Here is a 25097-nt window from a genome sequence, read left to right on the forward strand (position 1 = left end):
AAAATACCTAATTAAACTAAATAAAAATTATGAATTATCATATTTTTATTTTATTTTTATCAAAGGTTTAGCTAACCCAAAATTCAAGAAATTTTGAATTCTACCCTTTTTAAAATTTTATAATTCAAATTTTATTATGTTTAATGTATCACATCTAGACAAAATAAATTCCTTGTCTTTTGATCTACCTCCCAAAAAAATATCATGATTTTTAGACAATATTAACTATGCTTTCTTTATTATTTAATTGAGAGAGGTGTGAAATTCCAGAAATTTAGAAATTTACTGTAGCAAAACCGTCTTTGGCTGAGCTATGGTTGTTTTTCAAACGGTTTTGTTAGTTGGATGTGTAGGATGTCCGATTTCGTAGTTCAAGGGCCAAAATCGGACTATCGTGATAGTTCAGGGTTGAAAAACGGACTTTGCCCATAATAATAATAATAATAATAAAATATATTGAAAATACTGCTTTTCATAGTGAGTCTAGTAGCACCAATCTCATGATCTCCAATATGTTGGAGTTGGACCCTAAATGACTAAATCTCCATGTCCAACTAAATCTCTTCTGGAATCATCCAAACCCTGAAGAGCACCTTGGGCCAAGGCTTTTGTCAGTGTTTGGCGAGGAGAAGGTCGAAGTGCACCTTGGGCGGCAGGCGGCGCTCCCAGCAGGCCTCCTGCACGGCGTGGGCGAGGTGCAGCAGCGTGGCCTCCGACCATGGCCGGCCGACGAGCTGCAGCCCCACGGGGAGCCCTCCCCGGTCGTGCCCCACCGGCACGGTGATCGCCGGCAGCCCCAGGAAGTTGCCCGCGATCGAGTACCGCACCAGCGCAGCTGCATCCACGCAAGAATGAATTTCCCGGTCGTCAGTCAGAGCAGAGATCGAGCCGCCTGAGCTGACAGCAGAGCTCCTGAATCATTTCGGTCGTCGCGTTACCTCCATTGATGTAGTCGAGCTCTCCCGTGCGCAGCGCGTCGTCCTGCAGCGGGTACGCGGTCACCCTGCACGGTCGGTCGGTCAGTTCGATCACCAGAAGCAACAGTCATTCATGTCAGTTACAAGCAAGCAGCAATTTTCAGTATGATCTGATGACAGTTGCAAAGCTCGAATAATGATGATGATCACTTGCTCTTGCGTACCCTGTCATCGGCGTGACGATCGCGTCGGCCGCCTCGAAGATCCTCTCGTGGAAGTACATCTGACGGCTCCTGCGAATCAGAGCATCAGATTTCAAGTACACTGTTGTTGTTCATGTGATGGATTATAGCAAAATCGATGTATCTAAAAAAGTTAAAACGACTAATAATTTGGATCGGAGTACTTACCGGAGGCGCTGCGCGTTGAGGTAGTCCCTGCTGCTGAAGGACCCGTAGGCGCTGAGGCCGATCCGCACGTCCCACCCGATCTCGGACCTGTCCCTGCATCCAGCACACACACAAGCATCCATCACTGATGAATCACTTCACTGCTAATGGCGTACCGACGACTGGTTGACGACCTGACAACAACTGCTTACTTACATGTTGTCGAGATACTTGGCGAGGGAGGCCGTGCACTCCGAGCCCATCGTCACGTAGTGCGCCAGCCGCATCTCCTCAATCTCAGGGACAGTCACCTCCACGGTCTTTCGCGATGCGAAAAAAAAATGTTTCAGGGAAGAAAGATTTTTCTTTCCGAGATCATTGTTCGTTGTCGAGAAATCGGTGCCTTGAACTTGACACCGATATATATCCTGCTGAAAACCCTTACCTCCCAACCGTACCGCGCGTGCAGCATCCGAAGAGCCTTGCCGCAGAGGCTCCGGATGTCCTCCGAACTGTCGTCGAACCACTGTTTCTAGCACACTTTCAGTCCAATGCTCAGGGACGGTAACAGAAACATTCTCGATCGAAATTCAGAGACTGACCTTTCCATATCTGGCCAGTCTGATGTTGGCCATGGACCTCGTGCACATCAGCAACGGCAGGTTCAGTTCAGGCTGCTGCAGCGGAGGAGATCGCACGACAAATCATCAGCCGGTCAGTTCTCACTGAGAACAAACAGACGTCGGCAGAAAGAAGAAGAAGAAGAAGAGCAAAGAGCTAGGCTTCTGTTGATCACCTGCAGAGGGCTTGGTTTGGACTGATCAACGATGGCCGCGTAACTGAAACAACAGAGACAAGGTAACGGATGTGTTCAGTACTTTTTCATGTGCAGTAAGAGAAGATTAGTTTTGGTTTTATGATGAGTATTTGGTGACGAATGTGGCGGCGGCACCGACGCGATGAGCGCGTCCTCGACGGTGGCTGCTAGGATCCCCGGCATGCCGACGGTCCAGTTCAGAGGAAGCAGCCTGGAACAGTGTCGGCTTTGTGAGTTCTGACGAGAGATTCTTTTTGCCGGTTGGCTGATCTGCCTCTGAGGATGGGTCATGGATGCGCACCCGGAGTTGGAGAGGCGGCCGGCGGTCGGCTTGAACCCGACGACGCCGCAGAGCGCCGCCGGCATGCGCACGGACCCTGGGGGGACGCGACGGCGAGAGCGTCAGCATCCAGGACAAAGACAAACTCTGTACATGTCGAGGTGGTTGAGCTGAGCTTCCACGACGGCGACGAGAGATCATCTTACCGCCTCCGTCGGCGCCGAGGGCGACGGGGCAGAGCCCGGCGCAGACGGCGGCGGCGGACCCGCCCGAGGACCCGCCGGCCACCCTGCCGGGGTCGTGGGGGTTCCGCGTGGAGCCGTGGTGCGGGTTGATGCCGCTGGTCCCGGCGCCGAGCTCGTGCATGTTGGCCTTGCCGGCGAGGACGGCGCCGCACGCCCGCAGCGCCGCCACGCACGCCGCGTCCGCCGCGCACCGCCGCGCCGCCCCCAGCCACCGCGTCCCGCCTGCAAGCGCACAAAAAAAAAATCCCCACACGCGTCCGCGTCATCGCCGCCGCGGTGCACGCAACGACAGTGAATGATTCTGACATGGTCCGTAGATCACTGACACGGGCCTGAGCTCGCGGAATGACAGTGGCCCTCGTCCGTACGGACACTGTCCGTAAACTGTACTGACTACATTTTTTACCTACTACTAATTGTAATTCAACGCGGTTGTGTTGAATTACAATGGCGACCACGTGTTTATTTTAGTTATCGATCGTCTTACCGGTGGTCGGGTAGGGCAGGCAGTCGAGCTCGTCCTTGACGGCGACCAGCACTCCGTCCATGGCGGACAGCGGCGCCCCTGCAGCAGCCACGAAGACGAAGCATCCAATCAATCATCTGTGTGATTCTGTCGACCAATAACTCTGAACACGAACGATGCAATGCACTGCAATGCAACGCATCTGGATACAGTGACAAGGAGAGATGCGATCTCTCGCCGGTCGCCTTCATTTCCCAGCAGATCAGCAGCGAGCAACGCAAGAAGCCCGGCCAGCATGGACAAGGACTCCGTCCCAGTCCGTCATGAATGCCCGTCTCAGGGATCCAGGACCATACGAGCCAAGCTGATTCAGCACGGATTCGGAGCTGAGCCATGCCGTTTTCATGAAAAACCATCAACAAGTTGACTGTTGCGTGTGTGTCACCATCTAAACTCTGAACTTTTTTTTAACTAACCAGACAAAAGAGTTGCCGATTATGTTAAAAAAATGAAACTCAGACCAGGTACAATACAACTAGTCGCTTTTTCAGAACCCGGCATGTGTTCTTCTTTACTTGTTGAGGAACGAGAGTACTCTATCCTGCCTGTGATGAGTGAATTGTCAACCGTGCAGTGTGATCGTGCGCTTGGTCTTTGGATTGCAGGTACACGAGCGTCGAGTGTCGACGGAGAGCTGCCGTGGAGGTGCTGTGGCCGATGGACCGTGCGGTGGACGGCGGTGAAGGGCAGCCGGGACCGGAGCTCGGACCGGGTGGCAGCTGTGGCGTCCACTCCTGGATCGAGGGCGCAAGCGGCGACGGAAGACGGGTTTCTTGGTTTGCGCCACAAAACCAAGGAGGCGGACGGCGGTTGAAGACGCCAAGTCGTGGAGGTGACGGGCGTCGGTACCGGGACTGACGGAGGCGACGGGCGTCGACGGCGTCTAGGGCCTCACTGCGGGCGAGGAGGTGGCGGGCGTCGGGCGGCGTCTAGGGCCGTCAGAAGGCCGAGGCGGGAACGGCGTCTAGGGCCACGGCGTGGAGGCGGGAATCTTCCCGTGCGTGAGATTTTGGCTATTTTCTCAAAACCGGCCATCGACCCGGGTTTCGCAGACCCCTCAAAACCGCGGACCTGATCTTTATCAAGATGGCGGCATCGCGGAGAAGACTTCGTTTCGAAAAAAGAACCTCGGTCGTCGGATGAGATCATGTACAGGGGGTGCTGCAGGCCAACCGGTCTGACCGGTCCAGCGTACCGGTCTGACCGGTCCCGCGGGTATAAATACCCCTTCACTTGTGTTAGGTTTATTGCGGCTTTTGTATTCTGTTCGTGGACTCATTAATTCTCCAGGCCGCCGCCCCTGTGTCTCCCTCCCTCTGTTCGTCTCTTTAGAGTAGGTTTTGATTATGGATTTGTGAGACTTTGTAATGGATTTGATTGGGAAAGGAGGCCCCATCCTCCTTGTGCCCTCTCGCCTTTTGAATCAATCCAATTCCCTAGTTTTTGTGCCCTTGTGTGATGGATTTCTATTTCGTTTTTGGTGCACATGATTGCTAGGATTCTATGAGCTCTTTGTTGTGATTCTCGTGCTTCTGATCCTGTCCCAAACCCTCTGGAATCACGAGCTCTTTTGAATTGGATTTCTTGAGTTTTTGAGAAAACCCCAATCCTTCTTGATCTCCCCTCGAATTCTCGAGATTCTTTGATCTTTAGGACGAGATCTCTTGGGGATATGTTCACGGGGTAGGGGCGAAGTAATCCCCCAAGTTTCATCGATTTTCGTGGTCGTTTGGTTGAGATTCATCGTTTGAATCCAAGTTTTCGGGGTTTTCTAGGTGCCACCGGTCAGACCGGTAGGCAAGACCGGTCAGACCGGTCTGTTAGTTTTTGAACAGAGTCGACCGGTCAGACCGGTCCTGTGCACCGGTCAGACCGGTCCAGGCAGATCAGTTCTGCAGTTTTTCCGATTTGCTTCCGATTTGCTTTGTGGTTTCGCTCGCTCGTTCGAGACCTTTTGTGTTGGTTTAGCTTTTCAATAGCTACTCCAAACTTTGGTAGATTTTGGGACATAGGCCGACGATTAGAATTTCGAAGAAATTTTGATCGGCTCCCATTCACCCCCTCTGGTCGCCGGCTTCGGTCCCTCAATTGGTATCAGAGCTTGGTTGAGGTTTTCAGTACCTTAACCAGTTCGAAAATCACTCGGCGACCATGGCGAGTCTTGGTAAGATCCCGGTGTTTTCCGGCGAGGATTATGTCTACTGAAAGGTTCGCATGAGAGCCTTCCTGCAGAGCATGGTAGCCGAGGTCTGGGAAATTACCACGAACTAGCTTTACGAGATGCTGGCTGTTCGGACCACGCCTCTCCAGGTGACCCAGCACGAGGCTAACGCCAAGGCCGTCAATGCCTTGTTCGCTGGCGTTTCTCGTGCGGAGTTCTCACGCGTTCAGAGTTTTCAGGAAGCCCACAAAATTTGGACGTGCCTTGAGAACTACCACGAGGGTACACCTCAGGTGAAGGCCAGACTGTTCGAGACTCACCGGCGTAAGTACGAGAACTTCACACAGGAGCCGGGTGAGAGCATTGACTTGATATTCAGTCGTTTTCAGTCGATTGTGAACAAAGTCAATGCGAATAGATCTGCTGGTGCCCTTAAGTACACAGAGCACGAGAAGGCCCTCAAGTTGCTCTACGCACTTGATCGCTCTGTGTGGGATCTCAATGTGAACACCATCATTGAGTCTGCTGGCTATGAGACTCTGACGGTGAACGAGCTTTTCAGCAAGCTCAAGGCCACAGAGGTGGATAACTAGACACGAGCCAAGCTCAATGGTGCCCCTCCTTACAAGAGCGTTGCTCTTGTGACTGGCCCAGGTGGATCGATCTCTAACGCTAGCTCTGCTCTTGGCTTTTCTCTTGCCTCTTTGCCTTCTGTTTCAGATGAGCAGCTGGAGACGCTGGGCGACGATAACTTGTGCCTCCTCATCAGCAAGTTCCAGCGCGTCTACCACAACAGGCAGAGGAAGAAGAATCCCGGGTGCTACAACTGCGGCGATCTGAACCACTTCATCACCGATTGCCCCAAGAAGTCCGGCGGTGGCCAGAACAACTCCTTCGACTACTACCGCCACCGCGACGAGGGAGGCTCCAACAAGGAGCGTCGGCGCCACAAGCACCGCGGTCGTGACCGGGGAGGACGCTTCGACAAGGAGTCGCTCAAGAAGCGCTTCCAGTACAAGGCCAAGAAGCGGGAGAAGGCTTTCCTGGCGCAGCTCAGTGACCTCGACAAGAGCTCCGACACTGACCGCTCTTCTTCACCGACCTCCGACGACGACAACAACAAGAAGAAGAAGCGGGACAAGAAAGCCACCGGCTTCATCGGCCTTTGCTTGGCGGCCGGTCGGCGCAAGAGCTTCTGCACCATGGCGGGTGAAGCCGATGGTGCTCGTGCATCTTCGGGTGGACATGCTATACCGACGCACTCTGGTTCTTCTCCTGGATCCGAGAGCGATTCAGAAGTAAACTCCACGATCGACCTGCTTGATACAGAGGTTAGGGAGTTGTACGCCGCTCTTGACAAACAGAAGAGGCTGCTTAAGGAAGCAGCTAGAGAGCGTAGAAAGCTTAGGGCTGAGCTGGCTTGTGCTAGGGAGAAATCTAGTGAGGGTGAGTGCGCTGGCTGCATATCTCACATGAATGATCTTGTTGCTCTCCGTGCCAAACATGATGAGAACATCGAAACTTAGATGTTGCTAAGACTTCGCTTTCTGACGTGTCTCACGAGCTAGCCAAGGCCAAGCATGAGCTTGAACTTGTCAAGGACGCTCCCATTGTTAGTAATGTACTTGAATGCGATGAGTGTCCTATCTTCAAGTCTGATCTAACTTCTTTGCAGTCCAAGTTTGCTACTATTGTTTGTGAACTAGAGGAGCTTAGATCTAGGCCTGCTTTGCTTGGCGCTTGCAAGCTTTGTCCCACGCTTTGGTCGGAGCTAGAGGAGAAGAACGCTTTGATCAAGTCTTTTGGAAAGACTAAGGTCGTAGAGTCTAACCCACCTATTGACTGCTCTGTTTGCCCTGGTTTGATTGCTGATCTGGATAGTCTTGCGGTAGAGAAAGCCAATTTGGAGAATGAGAATACCTATCTTAGGGCGATTCTGAGTTGGGTTTCTAGCAGTGAGCCGCAGTTGGGCATGATGATTAAGTAGTTCAAGCGTGGTGATGGGTTTGGGGTCGGTTACACATACACGAAGTCAGACTTTGACAGGTTGTATGTTAAGATTGGCAAGGCTGCTGGAAACACTACTAGCACGAGCACGCAGCCTTCGCTTGTTAACCCCACGGATTGTGTGCTTAAAGAACCACCGAAAGCACCTCCGCAGAAGTAGGTTTGGGTTCCAAAGCCCAATGAGCTGAGGAATCCCCTCGACACGCTTCCTGTTGCCACAGCCTAGGTTGTCCATAAGAAGAGGGCTGCTCCTCCCCGTCCGCAGGCTAGGCCTCCACCTCCCAAGTGTGAGGTGAGGTACCACTGCGAGTTCTGTGATAGGGAAGGTCACCTGGAGGAGTTTTGCTTCAGGAGGAAGTGGGCTGTGAGGAGAGAGCAGAAGAGACGGAACGCGGATATGTACTCTGCTCGGGTGCATGGTCCTTCTCGGCGTGGTGGTAGGCAAGACGCTAGGGCGCGCCGAGTAGGTGGAGGTCAGGGAGACGGTGCATGGTCCAGCGGGTGGTCGCTTTGCCGGTCGTGCTCCTGGTTGTTTTCAGTACGGCTATGGACCACGGGACCGAGGCTTTGGAGGAGGTTTTGAGGTTCCATGCTTTCCTCGCGGTGGTGTTCGTCAGTCACGCGGTAGACGGGACGGGGGATACGCTTTGTCAGGTTTTGCTAACCCTTCTGTAGAGCAAATGGCTCGACACTGGTTCGCTTCTCACTTTGCTAACCCCATTGTTGAGACATTTGCTCACCCTTTGTCTCACTACTAATGTGCAGGTCGGAGGCTTGGAGAATAGGTGGATCATGGACTCCGGTTGTTCGCGCCACATGACCGGAAATGACAAATGGTTCTCCAGCCTCACCCCGATGCGCTCAAAGGAGTACATTGTGTTCGGGGATAATGGAAGAGGAAAGGTACGTGGACTTGACGATGTTCGAGTTTCTGATCGCTTTACCCTGAGAGAAGTTTCTTTGGTTTCGAATCTTGGCTTTAATTTGCTATCTGTTTCGCAACTTCTTGATGAGGGGTTTGAGGTTCGCTTCAAGAAGGGTTGCTCGCATGTTTTGGATTCCAGGGGAGATTTGTTTTGCCAGATTACACCTCGCGATCGGGTTTTCTTGGTTGACTTCTCTGGAACTCCTTTCGGCCCTTCTCATTGCTTGATGGCTGGTCCTTCTTCTGATCTATGGAAGTGGCATAGGAGACTTGGACATTTGAGCTTTGACTTGTTGTCGAGACTGAGCTCACTTGGTTTGATCCGAGGATTTCCCAAATTGAAGTTTGAAAAGGACCTTGTTTGCCATCCGTGTCGCCACGAGAAGATGATTGCCACTTCACATCCGCCTGTTAATCAGGTGATGGCCTCTCACCCTAGAGAGTTGCTACATATGGACACTGTCGGTCCTTCTCGGGTGATGTCTGTTGGTGGGAAGTGGTACGTTCTTGTGATTGTGGACGACTTTTCTCGCTATTTTTGGGTCTTTTTCATGAGAACTAAGGATGAGGCTTTCGAGCTTGTTCGAGACTTGATCTTGAGGTTGAAAACTGAGTTACCCCTGGCCATGAGAGCGGTCCGCAGTGACAATGGCACAGAATTCAAAAACGCTCGTTTTGACGCCTTTTGCAGTGATCGAGGGTTTGAACACCAGTATTCTTCTCCCTACACTCCACAGCAGAATGGAGTTGTAGAGCGGAAGAATCGGACGCTGGTTGAGATGGCGAGGACGATGCTCGATGAGCATAGGACTCCTCGCAAATACTGGGCTGAGGTGGTTAACACCGCTTGTTACGTGTCCAACCGCATTTTCTTGCGTGCTTTCATGCACAGGACTTCTTATGAGTTGCGGTTTGGACGCCAGCACCGTGTTGACCATCTCAGAGTTTTCGGTTGCCGGTGCTTTGTGCTGAAAGATGGAAATCTTGATAAGTTTGAGTCTCGCTCGTCTGACGGTGTTTTTCTCGGTTATGCTTCTCACTCTAGAGCATACCGTGTGCTGATTATTGATACTAACATCATCAGAGAGACTTGTGAAGTCACTTTCGACGAGACTACACCGTGCAATTCTTCTGTCTTTGAAGTTGCAGGAGATGATGAGCTCGGCACCTCCATCTTTGAAGATGAGGAGGAAGAAGCTGCGGAGGGCGAGGCTGAGGCTACCACGCGTGCTGTGGACCCAGTTGCCTCCGCCACGAGCTCGGACGATGATGATGGCCCCGATCCGACTACGTCTACTTCACGGGGGCTGATCGAGGAGGTGACTCAGACTTCACCAGCTGCACCTGAGGAGGCACCAGCTTTGGTTGAGAAGGAGGCGACTTCGACACGGGAAGCACCGCGACACATTCAGCGTCGCCATCCACCTCAACAGATGCTAGGTGATCTCAACGAGCGAGTCACCAGGTCCAAGGTAACAAGTTTTTGAACAGACTCGACCGGTCAGACCGGTCCTATGCACCGGTCAGACCGGTCCAGGCAGATCAGTTCTGCAATTTTTCCGATTCGCTTCCGATTTGCTTCGTGGTTTCGCTCGCTCGTTCGAGGCCTTTTGTGTTGGTTTAGCTTTTTAATAGCTACTCCAAACTTTGGTCAGAACGCTTGAGGACTTGGGCGATTTTGGGACATAGGCCGACGATTCAAATTTTGAAGAAATTTTAATCGGCTCTCATCCACCTTCCTCTGATCTCCGGGTTCGGTCCCTCTCACTTTTTTCAAACAGACACCAGACGAGAGGAGACGATTCAGAAGCGGGGCTCCATCTCCATGGCAGCCAGGCAGGCAGGCCCCGGCGGCGTCTTTCCCTGTAAAGCCGCCGCCGCCGGCATGCCACTGTTCGTCGAGCTGGTGCTGCATTACTCGCTGACGTACTGCTGCCATGGCAGGCCCCAGGCAGCGCCGTCACGCCTCACTGGCCCGCACTACGAACTTTTTTTTTTGCTGACGTACAGCTGCGCCACGCACGGCCAAGCTACAACTGTTCGTGCAGTAAAAACGGAGCCGGTTTCGATCTGGGACAGTTTCTAGAAGCCAGACCTGCTCAGCTGCTCTGGTGTTGCCCATGATGAAGCCTAAGCGGAATGGCAATTTTGTTCGGCTGGCTGTGGCTAATAGCTAGTGCTGATTTGTTATAAGAGAAAAATACTGTTGGCTAGTTGCTGTCTGGTGAATTTCTATGGTAATTGCTACATTGAGCACCATGACCACGACGAGGAGAAGGTGTTGGATTAGTGATGTACCTTGCTGGTATCTGCGGGTGGAGTCCTCGGCCTGCCGCATCACGTCGGCGGCGTCGCAGCTGATGAACATGGCCATCTTCAGATCCGAGCATTCTTTCGCCGCCGCCAGGAACCTCCGCGCCACCTGGATGCGCCGGGAAACAGGATCGGATTGTCGTTGCTCATGAATCTTTTTTTTTTGAAAGGACCGAAAAAACTTGCAACTGTGGGGGTGTCAACTTATTACACTGAACAAACAACTAGTACATTGCTTATGAATTTCAGTTCCTTTTTTAAGGACTGTTTTTTTCTGAATGTTTTTTTCTTTAAGGATTTTGGAGTAATATTAATGCCTGGATCCAATAATTTCGACCAGCACTGATCGCTGGGATTGAGGACCAGCAACTGCTAGCGGCCACCTAAATTCTGTCGCTGCATTCAGCATTCTGTTTGTCATGCATGGATGAGAAATGGTTTTACTGCCTCCCAAAAAAAGGTTTTAACTGCTGGCATGCATGAACAGACATTACAGCAGAGGAATGCAAACTCGATGCCTGATCCAAAACGCTCTGAACTCCAGAATTTTTTTTTTTTTGACTGTCAACGGGGGGGAGAGGATCCCCACCTGATGAACTCCAGAATTATCCACTGCCATGTTCGGTTAAAAGCAGAGAGACTTTGTTTACCATGGCAGGGGTCGTCTGTCCCGAGCTGTAGGCCCTGTGGAAGTCCCGGACCGTCCAGCGCCTGAACCCCGACGCCGGGCCACCAGGGACAGCGAGCGCCGCAGCCGGCTCCGGCAGGCGAGCTGGGAGGCAGCCGACGGCCTCCTGCACGCGCTCCGCCGGCGACAACCCCGGCTTCGCCCGCCTGACGTTCTGCTCGGGGATGTCTGCATCGGCATGCACAACCGTTTCATCAGACTGTAACGAACAAAAGAGAGCGAAGTCTTTCTTCTGAATGTGAATTCACTGGCTCGGCCCGATCAGAACTCAGAACCACCTCGCCAGGTGTGGGTGGCGGTGAACAGTGGCGGCTCCGGGATCTCGGCGTCGGAGACGAGCTGCAGGGATCATGTCGATGGCAAGTTTGAGGCTAAGCTTGGATGATTCGGAGCAGAGTTGCTAGCTAGAGGTTTGAGCAGGCGACCTTGTAGACGAGGTTGTCCCTCTTGAGGACTGCCAGCACGATCCAGCCGAGGACGGGCGTCTCCAGCACCCAAGCCAGCAACTTCACCAGCAGCCCGGCGACGCGAGGAGCTGTGCATGTGGTGTGTGATCGGAGGAACAATGTTGCGTCAAGCCCTGGATTGCTCCGAATGCCGACAAACTCTGAATTCTGAACTGAATTCAGGACTGACCTCTGACGTTGGGGCTGATGTAGTGCTCGTCGCTGCCCGGGCCGAGGTCGACCTCGGCCGCCGGCTTGTAGACCTTGGCCGGCGAGCTGAAGAGCCCCATGGATGGACGAGAACGGGGCAGATCAGCTGCTAGCAGGAAGAATGGTGACGTTGTCTGAAAGCTTTGCCTGCCTTCCTACTGGCAATGCCAAGATCGTGAGCTGCCTGCTGCTTAGCTGCTGTTGAGCAAATACTACGGTTTTGCCGGGGGGGATGGGTGCGGAGGTGAGCTGTAGACTGCGGTAGCTGCTCGTCGCAGCTCTTCACGATGGGTCCGGGGTTAGTTGCTGAATCTTTAACTATGTGGGCAGCAGTGTTTTGCTTCAATGCGATTTACAGGTAATTGTCCCGGGCCCACTTTTTCAAGGACAAAGTGAGCCCCCGAAAAGGTCACCTCGGTTTAAATTATCGTCATCCGGTATTATTAATTCCCCGTAGCATGCCATACAATATATATGCTCCTTTTCTTTTCACGGTTGTTTTTCCAAGTCATTTAATAGATAGAGTGTCAGTCATTTCAGTAATACTCTCTCCATATTGAAAAGGAAGTCGTTTTGAGTTTGTCTTAAATCAAACATTTTACTCTTTGGTTATAAATAAACTAGCGAGGTGTCCCGCGCAAATAGCGCGGGTAGCTCGGTTTATTATCCTACTCACTTTGTTTCAAAAATAGCAATGCCTACGTTACTAAATTAGTTTCACCATAAATATGTAATGATAGTATATGTATTATTATCATGAGAATTATCATAATATTTATACAAATTTGGTAAATTAAATTAGAGAAGTTTGACTTGGAACAAAACTAAAGTGACCACTAATTTGAAACATAAGGCGTAACTTTTGTACTTTATTCAAAAGGAAATTTAAGCAAATAGTTTTGTTTGCCATGTCATTTTAAATTTTTACTCATGATATCCTAGACCATGACACCATCTGTTTTTTTCCATTGTCCTATTATATGGCATATTTTTTAGAATACCTCATTTAAAAATACATTTTTGTTATATATTGAAAGTAATATAAAGCTTTTACCTTTTAAAAGGAATACATATTGCTTTTTATATTTGACTGGTACTGTACATTTTTGTTGAAATATTTTAGTTATGGTGGCAAATTATCCTTAGTTTTTTTGTTAAGCGACAGATATAGGTAAATGGCTCAATGTATACACCAAAAATCATTAAAATTTACTTTTGAAGTTTGAATCCAAACCTTAACGTGTAGTAGATGCATCTATTTAGTTCTGGTCATATTCAAATCTATCTTGTCTCCAATTGTTGGAGCTCTATATATATGTCCTTTTTCTTCAAGTTGCATCTTTTCTGTAGCCTATATGCCGGCGGACAACAAATTTGTTGTTGTGCAAGCAAGGTATAGTCATCTCCTTTTGTGCTTGTTCGTTTTTCAACTTTAATTCCTAAGGAGCTTCCTATTCCCCTTTCCCTGCTACAGTCCAAAGAGAGGCGAAAAGGCGATTTCCCTGGTCCGCTGCTGATTTCGCCGGCTCCCCGCCTCCGATGGCCGCTCCGGGCTTCGGCAACGGAGGAAGTGGGGATCCAGTGAATCGACGTGTAGATCCATTTGTATAGCTACTACATAGGCTTTAGGATTTACCTCCCTTCTCCACAGCGTCTCTTTGGTGTCGGGTGGACCTTTTGGCCCTCTGCTTCGTCTTGGGCGAGCTCATTGTCGATGGCGTGCTTCGTCTTGGTTGAGCTCATTGTTGATGGCGTGCTGGATGGGGCTAAGAAGTGGCAAATAAAGTGCTTCGGGGCCTTCCTCGATGTTGATGGTAGTGGATCAGGTGTTGGCTTTGGCGAGGTAGTTGTAAAGGTTTTGGTCCTCCATGGCGGTTTCGTCGAGGTATTCAACAGGGCTCGCCCTAGTAGGTTAGTTTGCTCCTTTCTTCTGAAAGACGGGGGCTTGGATTTAACTTCTATGGGGCTCTTATCTTGGTTGCTGCTTGATGTGGCAGTTATGGACTTTTTCTGGGTTGTCAATTTGTTCAGCGATGCCGGTTTCATTCTCTTCCAAGGTCAAGATGATGGCGGCCAATGCTTACCAGAGGGGAGATATCTTGCAGCTACAAATATTGGAGGTCTCGTCGGGCATCTTAGTTGAGCTTCTCTCCTACCTGTCGTTCTTCTTCTCCGACTACAGCGGAACTGGAAGTGGTGCGGCGAGCTGGAGCTTTGCGTCAAGATCCAAGAACCTTAGTTTCGAATTTGTTGTTTGTTAGAGTCTTGTACGCAATTTGTCACCTGTGGAGGATGGATGTTGTGGACTTGGCTGCAATCTGTGCTTCCTCCAGGGTGCTGTCAGTAAGAGCCTGGCTCTTTTAATTAATGGGATCCAGCCAACTCCTTCCAAAGTTCCGCCCCACTATAGCGTAGTAATCGAGGATGCATCCCTAATGTCCACAGCAAGATATTGGTGTTTTTGCTGCTTCTCGTTGCTACTTGCCTATAGCGATGACCATGCCTTAGCGGAACCAAAATGTTAGGGCAGGATGATACCCGATCTAGTAACATGGTTGCACAACTGAATTTTTATTGTTGTAGCCCAAATCTACATACACCGGCAATTGTTGCGCTCTCCATGTAAAGCACGATGGTAGACCAATTGGTCTGTCGTGCGCCTCGCACCCGGCCAGCCCAGGTTTGACCTTTGCCTAGGCAAATTGGTTGGTCGGGGGTGGCGCAGTTTATCTATGCATTGAAAAAAAATTCCCTCGTCCGTCCCACTTCAAAGTTCAAAGTCTAAGGGGTGCCTCTATGTACGGGTAGGGTAGGGGTTCGGGTTTTTTTTACTTGTGTGAGGAGGTCTTCTTCCTACAATAGCAACACAATGTCATGAGGGAGGTCTTGCCCTTCACAGGTCGATTTTTTTTTCATGCAGAGCACTCACTCATCTCTTTCTAGATCAAAACACTTCTTAACATGCACCACTCTTCTCTTCTATATTTTGATGATTGTGCAATTATTCCTTATTTGATATTGTCAAGCCACTTCTTCGTATGCGGCTGCATGTTGCTTTGCTAGCAGCCTGTTGTTGTTCGACGTTGAAGAACACAACAATGATTGGTGACTCCTGTTTCATCAAAAGAAAATATGGAAGGCAATTGCTTCTATGTTTTACTACTAATTCTGACTCTCCTTACTTGAGGATGACACTGCAACACACCCGACTATAGGATCAAGATTCATTGGCCTTATTTGGTCGCATTCGACGAAGAGATAGTCAATAAAGTAAATCTTTACGAAATCAAATTGAACATAATATTGTATTTGTATAGTCCTATCTCAATATCTCTATCCAAAACTAATCAAGAACTGAAAAAAATTTAATTATGTTGAATATTGTTACAAAGGATCTCGGCAAATATGTTGTGATTGAAAACCTAAGACAGAAATTACCATAAGAAAAACCTAAGACAAATAGATTTTGCACCGTCATAATCTGATCCATAAAATCAATGGCATAGAGATCAACTACTGATCTTCTTTACTTTTGAATTATGAATATAGTTATTAATTGTGTTCAACATGGCATATTGGATATAGACTCTTTAGGCTAAATCTAACGGTGTAGATCCTTATCCTTTTTTGATTAATGTGAGAAATTATAAATTCTTTGGACGAACATTGTGGCAAGTATATCATCATGTTGCATTGAGGAGGAAGACAACTTTTGACTTCACTCATAGACGTAGACTCACGCTTTATAATCTTTTCTTTGATCAGAGCATTTGATGAATTATTTGCTGAGAGGTGATTATGGTGGCGAGTAACATGTAGTAGGATTGTTATGTTTATTTTGTCGCACTGCATGTAGAATTTTTACATATGCTTGTGAATCTACCAGTCTGTATCCAATCCGACATTGAGCTTGTTTTTAAAACAATGACATAGAAATCAACTACTGATATTCTTTACTTTTAAATTATAAATATAGTTATCTATTAATTGTGTTCAACATGACATATTAGACATGGACTCTTTAGCCTAGTCTACACCGTTAGATCTTTATAAAATCTAACGGTATAGATCCTTATTCTTTTCCGATTAACGTGAGAATTTCTAGATTCTTTGGACGAACGTTGTGGCAAGTATATCATTGTATTGCATTGAGGAGGAAGACAACTTTTAACTTCACTGATAGAAGTAGACTCATGCTTTATAATCTTTTCTTCAATCAGAGCATTTGGTTAATTATTTGCTGAAAGTTGATTATGGTGGCGAGTAGCATGTAGTAGGATTGTTATGTTTTTCTATCGCAATGTGTGTAGAATTTTTACATAGGCTTGTGAATCTATCAGTCTGTATCCTATCCGACATTGAGTCTGTTTTTAAAACAATACTTTATTTCCCAAAGTTGTCTAGAGTTATTGAGAGGTGAACTTCGAATTGTATTATGGGCTGTATGACCTTTTATTTTTGACTTTGCACGTGATGAGCTTATACCATCTGAAAATAACTACTCCAGGGTTTCTACTCTGATATTTCCCTTAGCTTCTTGTCTTGTTCTCTCTGAATTAGGGGATTCATTATATATATTTCTACAAAGGCATGTTTTAGGATCCGTACCTATGAAAAGATGGAGTCCTAGTACCAATACACCTTTTTACGTCACAAAAGCAATAGAGTCCAAGTCTAATAGGAAATACCAATTTTTTATCCAATAGATTTTTATATCATATATGAATTCTCTAGAATAATATGGACCGTTAGATCTTCATAAAATCCAACGGTGTACTTCTTCTCTTTTTTTTGATTAACGTGGTAATTTTTAGACCCTATCGGCGAACGTAGTGGCTTCTTTTAACACTATTGTATTAAGATAATATATTCTTTTGGATCGAGTTTAAAAATATGAAAGCGATGTAAGTAGATTCATATGTAAATTTAGTTTCGTAAAAGTATATATTGATTATATTTATAATTTTTTTAGAAAAAATAATAGCCAAAGTTATTTTTGAAGACCGTGTCAATGTCCGAAACGACTTACTTTACAATATAGAGGGAGTATATCTACTTTGAGAGTGACAAGCGAAAATAGGGAGAACTTTTTTTAAGAAAATATTTAACTTGATTTGGTGCAAACCTGCAGCACTTAAACTGCAAGTAATCAGTGAAATTGGAAGCAGGGACAGGAAAAGATCGAAGATGGGCAAAGGATGGAACTGTGGATGGCGCAAATGTAAGAAGTACTACTAGCTATTAAAGGCATGTACAATGGAAGATACTTAGACAGTGCCGCACTGATGCTTCAATAGAAGAATATTGTAAAGCATTGAGCCCCACCCTATTACACAAGTTAATCATTCAACTGCGAACAAGTGATTAATAGATAGACTCAACCAGCACACTTTCAGCGCATGACTTGGAAAAACGTTCATTGCAATGCGTGCTGGTCCTTATTGGAGATATCAAGACCCAGAAACAGATTTGGCCCAATAGGTGAGAACAAGCAGGGCCAGTTCCTTTCTCCTACGAAGATCCATTTTCATGCAGTCCATTAGCTATGTCTGCAGTCTGCAGAGAACAGCCCATCACTGCCTTCTCCAAAGTATTGACGGCCTGTAAGCCATTTCGGCCGACCACGCGGCCCATGCTATGTGATGGTTTCTCACTGTAAACAAACTGGTTTCAGTTTTTTTTTTTTTGGGTATGTGATGGTTTCTCACTGTAAACAAACTGGTTTCGGTTTTTTTTTGGGATTTAGTTGTACCTTACAAAGGTATTGAAAAATCATGTACAACGCCTTAGTCTAAAGTGAACTATAAACTTCGTGAGTGGACGGAGTAGCATTAACTTTTGAAAAAATTTGTATCGAGATCAAGGAAAGTATATTACTACTCAAGTTTGTCATTTGTAGCTCCCTTTGTGCGGCCTACCGATCGTCCTATTCTGTACAGTTCTTTGGGTTAGTTAAATGTTTCCTTAGGTTTCCAACACTGCTCCACTCTTTATCATTCTTCAAGGTTCCCTTATAGTAAGAGACTAACTCATCGCTTAATTTCCATAATTGTTTCCTTAGGTTTCACTAAGCATTCTGATTGTAATTTTCAATTTAGGTCATAATAAAAGAAAGCATTGAACTCGATGCTTTGTACACGTGTCTAACGATATAAGCTTTTAATATTAGTGGAGCAAACTTTACTTATCTTACTTTTTGAAAAGATGGGATTTCAAGCCATCTTTTTAAATAGTGGAGCTTTTAATGTTAGTGGAGCAAACAATTTTTTTTGGGCATGTTAGTGGAGCAAACTTAATCATTTGCATATCCATCATCTTTTTGTCTCTGATTCCATATCCACCATAAATTCTGATGACTATAACTTGCTTGATCTTAATCTCCAACTCTTCTAGTTAAAGAAGCGACATATATGACATTAGCATTCTTCAAGCTTATATTGAGTAAACGATCTTTTCATTTTAACATGTATGATCTACAAAGAATATATGGACGGCATGCATGGCGCAAGGCAATACATGAATCTGACTACCAGGGCCCTGTTTCAGTTCATGATTTTGTCACAAAACTTATGTCGGAGTTGGAAATATCTGAGGACAAGACTCGCCGGAATCCCTTGGTGAGTTCAGATGCACTCCTCCGGCGGGGATGATGAAACTTAACGTTGATGGAGGTATGGCCAAGGTTCAGAGGATAGATGCATGCTGCTGCGAAGATCTGCCGAGACAAAATGGCAGGTACGCAGGTTCCACAGCATGTATTTTTGAAGATCAAACAGACCCTGCTATGTTGGAGGCACGAGCCAAAACACTTTCATAATTTTCATATAGACAATTACGTTTGTGTGATTTTCAAAACAGACCCTGCTATGTTGGAACCATATAAGTGACCGAATGATAAAAACAGAAAAAAATTGGACGCTCTGCCATGTGTAACACTCGGTAAACTGGGACTTTGCCGAGTGTCTTTACCAAAACACTCAGACAAAAAAGCTTTTCTGTGCTCGCTGAAACCAGGATTTGCCGAATGCACTTACCAAGGCACTCGACAAAGGTTCCATATTTGCTGAGTGCTCTGACCAAAACATTCGGCAAAGGGTGCACCGGCGGACCGTCCGCTGTCCATCGGCGGGCCGCCCGCCTCTCAAAAGGTTCGGACATCCGAAAAGAACTGCCAACGGACTGCCACTACACATTGGCGGACCATCCGCTACACACTGCCTGGAACCAAGGTTTGCCTAGTGTTATCTATGCGGCCCTCGGTAAAGTTTGAATCATTGCCAAATGCCTTCCCATTACGGCACTCGGCAAATGTGCCATCACCGTCATCTGGTCGTGTCACTAGCTTTTTTTTTTGAGGACACTCGGCAAAGATTGCCGAGTGCTTGATAGAAAAGACTCGGCAAAGCTAGCCGAGTATTTGGTTGCCATGTGAGGTATGTCGTGGGTGGCACTCGGCAAAACCTTTGCCGAGTGCATTTAGGCCTTTGCCGAGTGCCCTAGGTACTCGGCAAACAAGCGATTCCGGTAGTGCAGGGCCCTGTTCCAGTTCTTGATTTTGTCACAAAACTTACTTCGGAGTTGGAAATATCTGAGGTCAAGACTCGCCCGGAATCCCTTGGTGATAGTTCAGATGCACTCCTCCGGCGGGGATGATGTAACTTAATGTTGATGGAGGTATGGCCAAGGTTGAGAGGATAGATGCATGCTGCTGCGAAGATCTGCCGAAACACCAATGGCATGCAAGGTTCCTCGGCATGTATTGTTGAAGATCAAACAGACCCTGCTATGTTGGAGGCACGAGCCAAAACGGTTTCATAATTTTCAGATATAGATAATTATGTTTGTGCGATTTTCAATTGTCGCTTGACAGTTGACACTGGTACAGAAATGATCTTTGACATTAGTCCCGGCTGCTGCATGACTCAGGACTAGTGAAGGCTTTAGTCCCGGATTCAATAGCTAGGGGCAGGGGGCTCATTAGTTCTAGTTGGAGGCACCAACTAGAACTAAAAGTCTATCTTTAGTTCCGGTTGATGGCTCCAATCGGAACTAAAAGTTTAAACCTTTAGTCCCAGTTGCTAACACCAACCCGACCCTTTAGTCCCGGTTGATGTAACCAACCCGGACTAAAGGATTTTCCATGGGTTAGTTTAAAAGGATAGCATCCCAATTAGAGTCACATATATTCTGTAGGTGAGATGGCACAGAAGCTATGCGCCACCCCACCTACACAGCATATGTGACTTTGAATAAGATGCTTTTTTTTAAACTAACCTATGAAGACTTTTTAGTCCGGGTTGGAGCCACCAACCCGGACTAAAGCTCTCTGACGCCCGTAGCCATTGGACTCGGAACTAAAGTCTTCCTTAATCCCAGTTCCAACAACAGCCGTGACTAATGTTAAAGATCAAAGCTCATTTCTGTATTAGTGATTATACGAACAAATTGCACACACAGCACAACACATTCAATCTAAATATGAAAGCTATGACATCCACTCGACAAAATCATTAGTAATCGTAGCCTTTCGCTTTTTATATTTAATTTTTTTAATAACAAACAATGTGGTAGGACATTCTCCAAGTTTTTGGAAACTATGAACTTGGGGTTCAAGAAACTATAGCGCTTTTCTTTACTTACCTGCATGCTAAATGTTGCCAGCAATATAGGTGTCCTTGGCTGCACTTGGCTCGTAATGCAAATGAAGCTATGGCTGATCTGAGGCAGCACCTTGCGTTCCCTTTCCCGTCCACATCATCATGTTGGATGGCATAAATTGATTTTATCGTTAATGATGTACCAGGTCTAGCTCTTGTCTCTATCGATGCAAAAGGGAAGTTTACAAAGGAGCTTTGTTGTCCACCGAGCCAAGAGAAAAAGCTACACTAACTTAGCAGAATGATTAGTTACTTCCTTTTTTATCCTTTTGCAATTTTGCATGACATATAATAGAAAAAAACATCACGAAACTCTCCTACTTTTTGTGGGAAAAAATATGGTCTTGGGACTAAAGAAACTATTGATCGACCATGTTTTTTATCCTTGGTTTGCTGGCAATACATATGTCCTAGGCTGCACCTCACTCCTAATGCAGATTAATAAGCTTTCGATGATGCGCGGCACCACCCATGTGCTCGTTCCCCTTCTCCATCGTCGTCGTCGTCGTCGTCATCATCATCAACATCATCATCATCCTTGGTTTGTAGGAATGGTTTTGTCTTCAATTAACTGTACATCAGCTAGCTCGGTCTCGATCACTACAAAAAGAAAATTTAAAGAGGAACTTACACTGCTAGAAAACCGGTCATTAGTACCGGGCGGGAACCCCCGGTTAATACCGGTTCCCCGCCCGATACCGCCTGGTCGGTACTAAGTGTGGCGGCACTTAGTACCAGTCAGGCCGTCTGGTACTAAAAGACACATTTAGTACCGGTTGGTAACACTAACCGGTACTAAACTGCCTGCCACGCAGCAGTCCCTAGAGCGGCCATTTAGTACTAGTTGGTAACACCAACCGGTACTTAGTGTTTTTTTTATTTTTTTGTTTGATTTCATTTCTGTTTTTTTTCTTTTTAATCTTCAATTAATTCGTATTCATGAATGTTTGCGTATTTGTGTTCTTATTCGTATTCGTGGATGTTGGCGTATTCATATTCGTATCTAGCATAGGAAATGCCACATATATTATATTTATATACACTTAAAATATTATACTTCTAATACATGATAACGCACTCGGAATTCATAAAATATTTATAAGTTGCCATGCACATTAGTTTTTTCAACAAATTTGTAAAAATATTAGTCGACCTGATCTTCATCGCTCTCATCCTTATTCGGAGCCAGTTGACCCACACTTATCCTAGGTTTACGCAAAGATTCTTCATCAGGTGCTGCACGTCAATTGCGTTGCGTACCTCCAAGACTTCCCAATACGATAGCTCCCATAATATTGACTTCTTCCACATTGGCGCATGTCCGTTTTCATCATTCGAAATTTGTTGGTTGCCGCGACCCTTTCCAAACACTACATGAACATCTTTTATCATCGAGAAAACACGCTTTCCGTCACGGAATATAGGCTCAGCACGAGTTTTCAGTTCCCTTTGAAATATTTCCCTTTCCTTCTGAAGGGGTGCTTCACGGGAAGAAATCAACGATGGCCCATATACACGACCTTCCGATAATTTTTCAGATAAAAGCTATCGGTTTCATCTAAACAATGGGTGCAGACCAGATATCCCTTATTCGACTGTCCTGACAGGTTGCGAAGTGCAAGCCAATCGTTGAATGGTTATGAAAAGCAATGCTCGGAGGTCGAAATTCTCCTATTTGTACTCGTCCCACACATGTACACCTTCTCTTTTACACAACAATAAAAGTTCATCAACCAATGGTCTTAGATACACATCAATATTGTTGTTAGGTTGTTTCGGGCCTAGAATAAGCACCGGCATCAATATATACTTCCGCTTCATGCATAGCCAAGAAGGAAGGTTGAACATACAAAGGGTCACAGGCCATGTACTGTAACTGCTGCCCCACTCGCCGAATGGATTCATTCTGTCCGTACTTAAATCAAACCTTATGTTCCTTGGGTCGCTGTCAAAATCTGGGAATTGTCTATCCACGTTTCTCCACTGGGACCCATCTACAGGGTGTCTCATCATCTGATCTTGCTTACGCTCTTCTTTGTGCCACTGCATCAACTTAGCGTTTGTTTTGTTTTGTTTCTGAACAAGCGCTTCAGTCGTGGTATTATCGGGAAATATCACATCACCTTAGCGGGAATTTTTTTCTTGGCAGGTTCCCCGTCAACATCACCAGGATTATTTTGCCTGATCTTATAACGCTTTGCGTCACAGATAGGATAGGCATCCAGTTCCTCGTATTTACCGCGATAGAGGATACACTTGTTAGGACATGCGTGAATCTTCTGTACGTCCAACCCAAGAGGGCAAACAATCCTTTTTGCTTCGTATGTTGTAAGGGGCAGTTCGTTCCCTCTGGAAGCATATTCTTTACAGTTCCTAGTAGCTCCTCAAATCCCTTATCGGTTACACCATTGACTGCCTCCCACTACAATATTTTCATTGTGGTACCAAACTTTTTAAGCCTCTGCTTGCAATCTGGATACAATATTTTTCTGTGATCTTCCAATATTTTCTCAAACTTCTTTGACTCCTTCACAGTTTCACTGTCTCTGTGTGCATCGACTAAAACCTGATCTAGTTCATCAGGTGGTTGTCCTTCTGCTACATTTTCTTCAGCCTCATGCATTGATTCATCTTCAAAGACACCCGCTTCATACAAGTGAGCCCAGTCCGGGATGTTGTTATCATCATCATTATCTCCTTCATTGTCTTCCATCGGAACTCCAGGTTCACCGTGCTTGGTCCAAAGAGTATAGTTATGCATGAAACCCTTTTTCAAAAAAACTGGACATGTAGAGTGTGTCTTTTTGAGAACTCATTATTATTTCTGCAAATGCGGCATGGACAGAACATGAAACCTTTCGATGACTTGTGGGCCTCAGCAGCATCGAGAAAAGACTTTACATCGTTAATCCACGCCAATGTGCACCGGTCGCCGTACATCCATTGTCGATCCATCTACAATAATATTTTTTCGTTCGATAAGCAATTTAATTCAATGGATAATAGCTTCAAAGTTTTTTTAATATTATTTAGCACATTTCACACTAAAAATTTACATAATGAAGGATGCATCATGCTGCAAAGCCATTTATACGAATTAAATAATGAAATACCAAAAGTCTGAATATCCATCACTGAACTTGATTTTACATTGTCCAAATTTAAATGCAGATCAAGTTACATGCTACCAAGCTAATACAAACTACTTACGAGACTTTCTGACCAATACCTCGGGAACTACCTCACGAAGTCTCGACATGGAATGGTCATATTCTGCCATATTCGACTCTTCACGTCTAGCATTATATTGAGACATCAACTCACGATCATCATCAGTACCATGCAACTCGACATTAAATTCATGGTGAATTTTGTGACCTTCTTTTGCAAGTGAGAAGTAATGAAAAGCCTTCTTAATCCAATGATGAATACGACTATTAACAAGACCAACTCGCTCTTCAAGACGGAACTCAAGCGAATGTCCAGTGCGCTTCAATATATTGCGTACCGCCACCGGAGCGGACGCACAGCTCGAAAGCATCATGTTGCAAAGGCATTTCTAAGAAGTAAACATTACTTACAGCTCATTACATCATCGTTAACAAGAAAACATTAATTACTCTTACATACAGCGAAAATATTAATTAATCCTACAATTAACATTAAAAACATATACAAGAAATATTAATTACTCTTACAATTACAATAAATACACATAAATCATTATATCCTCATATTCAAGTTTCACAGGCACTTACCAGTAAGTCGGAAAATGTAAATAAACTAGAGTTGCTATTGAGGCATTAATCATCACTAGAGTTGCTATTGAGGCATTAATCATCACTGTGTGCCGTGCTAATGTCACAACTTTGCCTAAACTCTTATTCTTCGTCGCTCCTGGCCTGGCCCTATCTACATAATCAAGGGCCTAGAAAAAGTTGTGACATAGCCAACACGATGTGACTAATGCCCCAATAGCAACACTAATTTGTTTACATTTCAGACTTGCTGGTAAGTGCCTATGATCTACAATGCAAACTCTCTAAAATCATTCTAAAAATTTCTACTATCCACATACTCACCTCATTCGAAAAAAAACTGAATAAATTCATAAATCTGCAATGAAAAATATACTAATACTCACTATTTCTATTCCCTAATTATTTTGACACTCTTCAGTTTGAGGCGAACACTCTTCGTCCCAGGTCGGCGCCATGGGATGCAATCATGGTTCACACACTTTGTTTCAGGCTCAATATCCAAACACCATTTGGAAGAAAAAAAATTTATTTCGGAAAATGCATATGTCGTTAACCTCGATCCTGCGGTGATGACACTGCCTTTCGAGGGCTAACATGAAGTCTGCGACACGGTGCGGTACAAGGACTTCACCGATCGGCTGTTCGCAGCACCAACATTTACGATTGATGTGGACGCAGCACTTGGCACATGCAGCGTGATCATTGATATGCTTTCAGTGCAACAACGGTCACACTGCCTGCGCCAAGTGCTGTCT

The 25097-nt window shown here is 46.2% G+C and overlaps 1 protein-coding gene across 2 annotated transcripts; it reads right to left on the bottom strand.

The window, feature by feature from the left end:
* Positions 1–408: 408 nt before the first annotated feature.
* On the bottom strand, positions 409–12238 carry LOC120684616 (fatty acid amide hydrolase-like). Of its 2 annotated transcripts, none has more exons than XM_039966499.1 (17): positions 11905–12238; positions 11694–11803; positions 11547–11607; positions 11231–11436; positions 10566–10689; positions 3136–3213; positions 2610–2870; positions 2425–2500; positions 2263–2334; positions 2103–2145; positions 1909–1980; positions 1752–1832; positions 1523–1626; positions 1328–1420; positions 1142–1210; positions 939–1003; positions 409–835 (listed from the first exon to the last, which is right to left on the bottom strand). In XM_039966499.1, the coding sequence occupies exons 1-17, from the start codon at positions 12002–12004 to the stop codon at positions 612–614; spliced, it is 1839 nt and encodes a 612-aa protein (XP_039822433.1). In that variant the 5' UTR covers positions 12005–12238; the 3' UTR covers positions 409–611. The 2 variants fall into 2 exon arrangements, with proteins under 2 accessions (XP_039822433.1, XP_039822432.1); XM_039966498.1 differs by having other exon boundaries at positions 1909–1983; positions 11905–12237.
* Positions 12239–25097: the final 12859 nt, after the last annotated feature.

This window comes from Panicum virgatum, chromosome 8N (assembly GCF_016808335.1).
Source record: "Panicum virgatum strain AP13 chromosome 8N, P.virgatum_v5, whole genome shotgun sequence".
NCBI lineage: Eukaryota > Viridiplantae > Streptophyta > Magnoliopsida > Poales > Poaceae > Panicum > Panicum virgatum.

Bases quoted from the DNA above. Each gene is read 5' to 3' on its own strand.
- LOC120684616 (XM_039966498.1), bottom strand. From the start codon at position 12,004: ATGGGGCTCTTCAGCTCGCCGGCCAAGGTCTACAAGCCGGCGGCCGAG. The intron at 3,214-10,565 runs GTACATCACTAA...TGGCTGCTGCAG, and splicing joins CACCCGCAGATACCAGCAAG to GGGCGCCGCTGTCCGCCATG. The intron at 1,211-1,327 runs GTAAGTACTCCG...TCTGATTCGCAG, and splicing joins CTCAACGCGCAGCGCCTCCG to GAGCCGTCAGATGTACTTCC.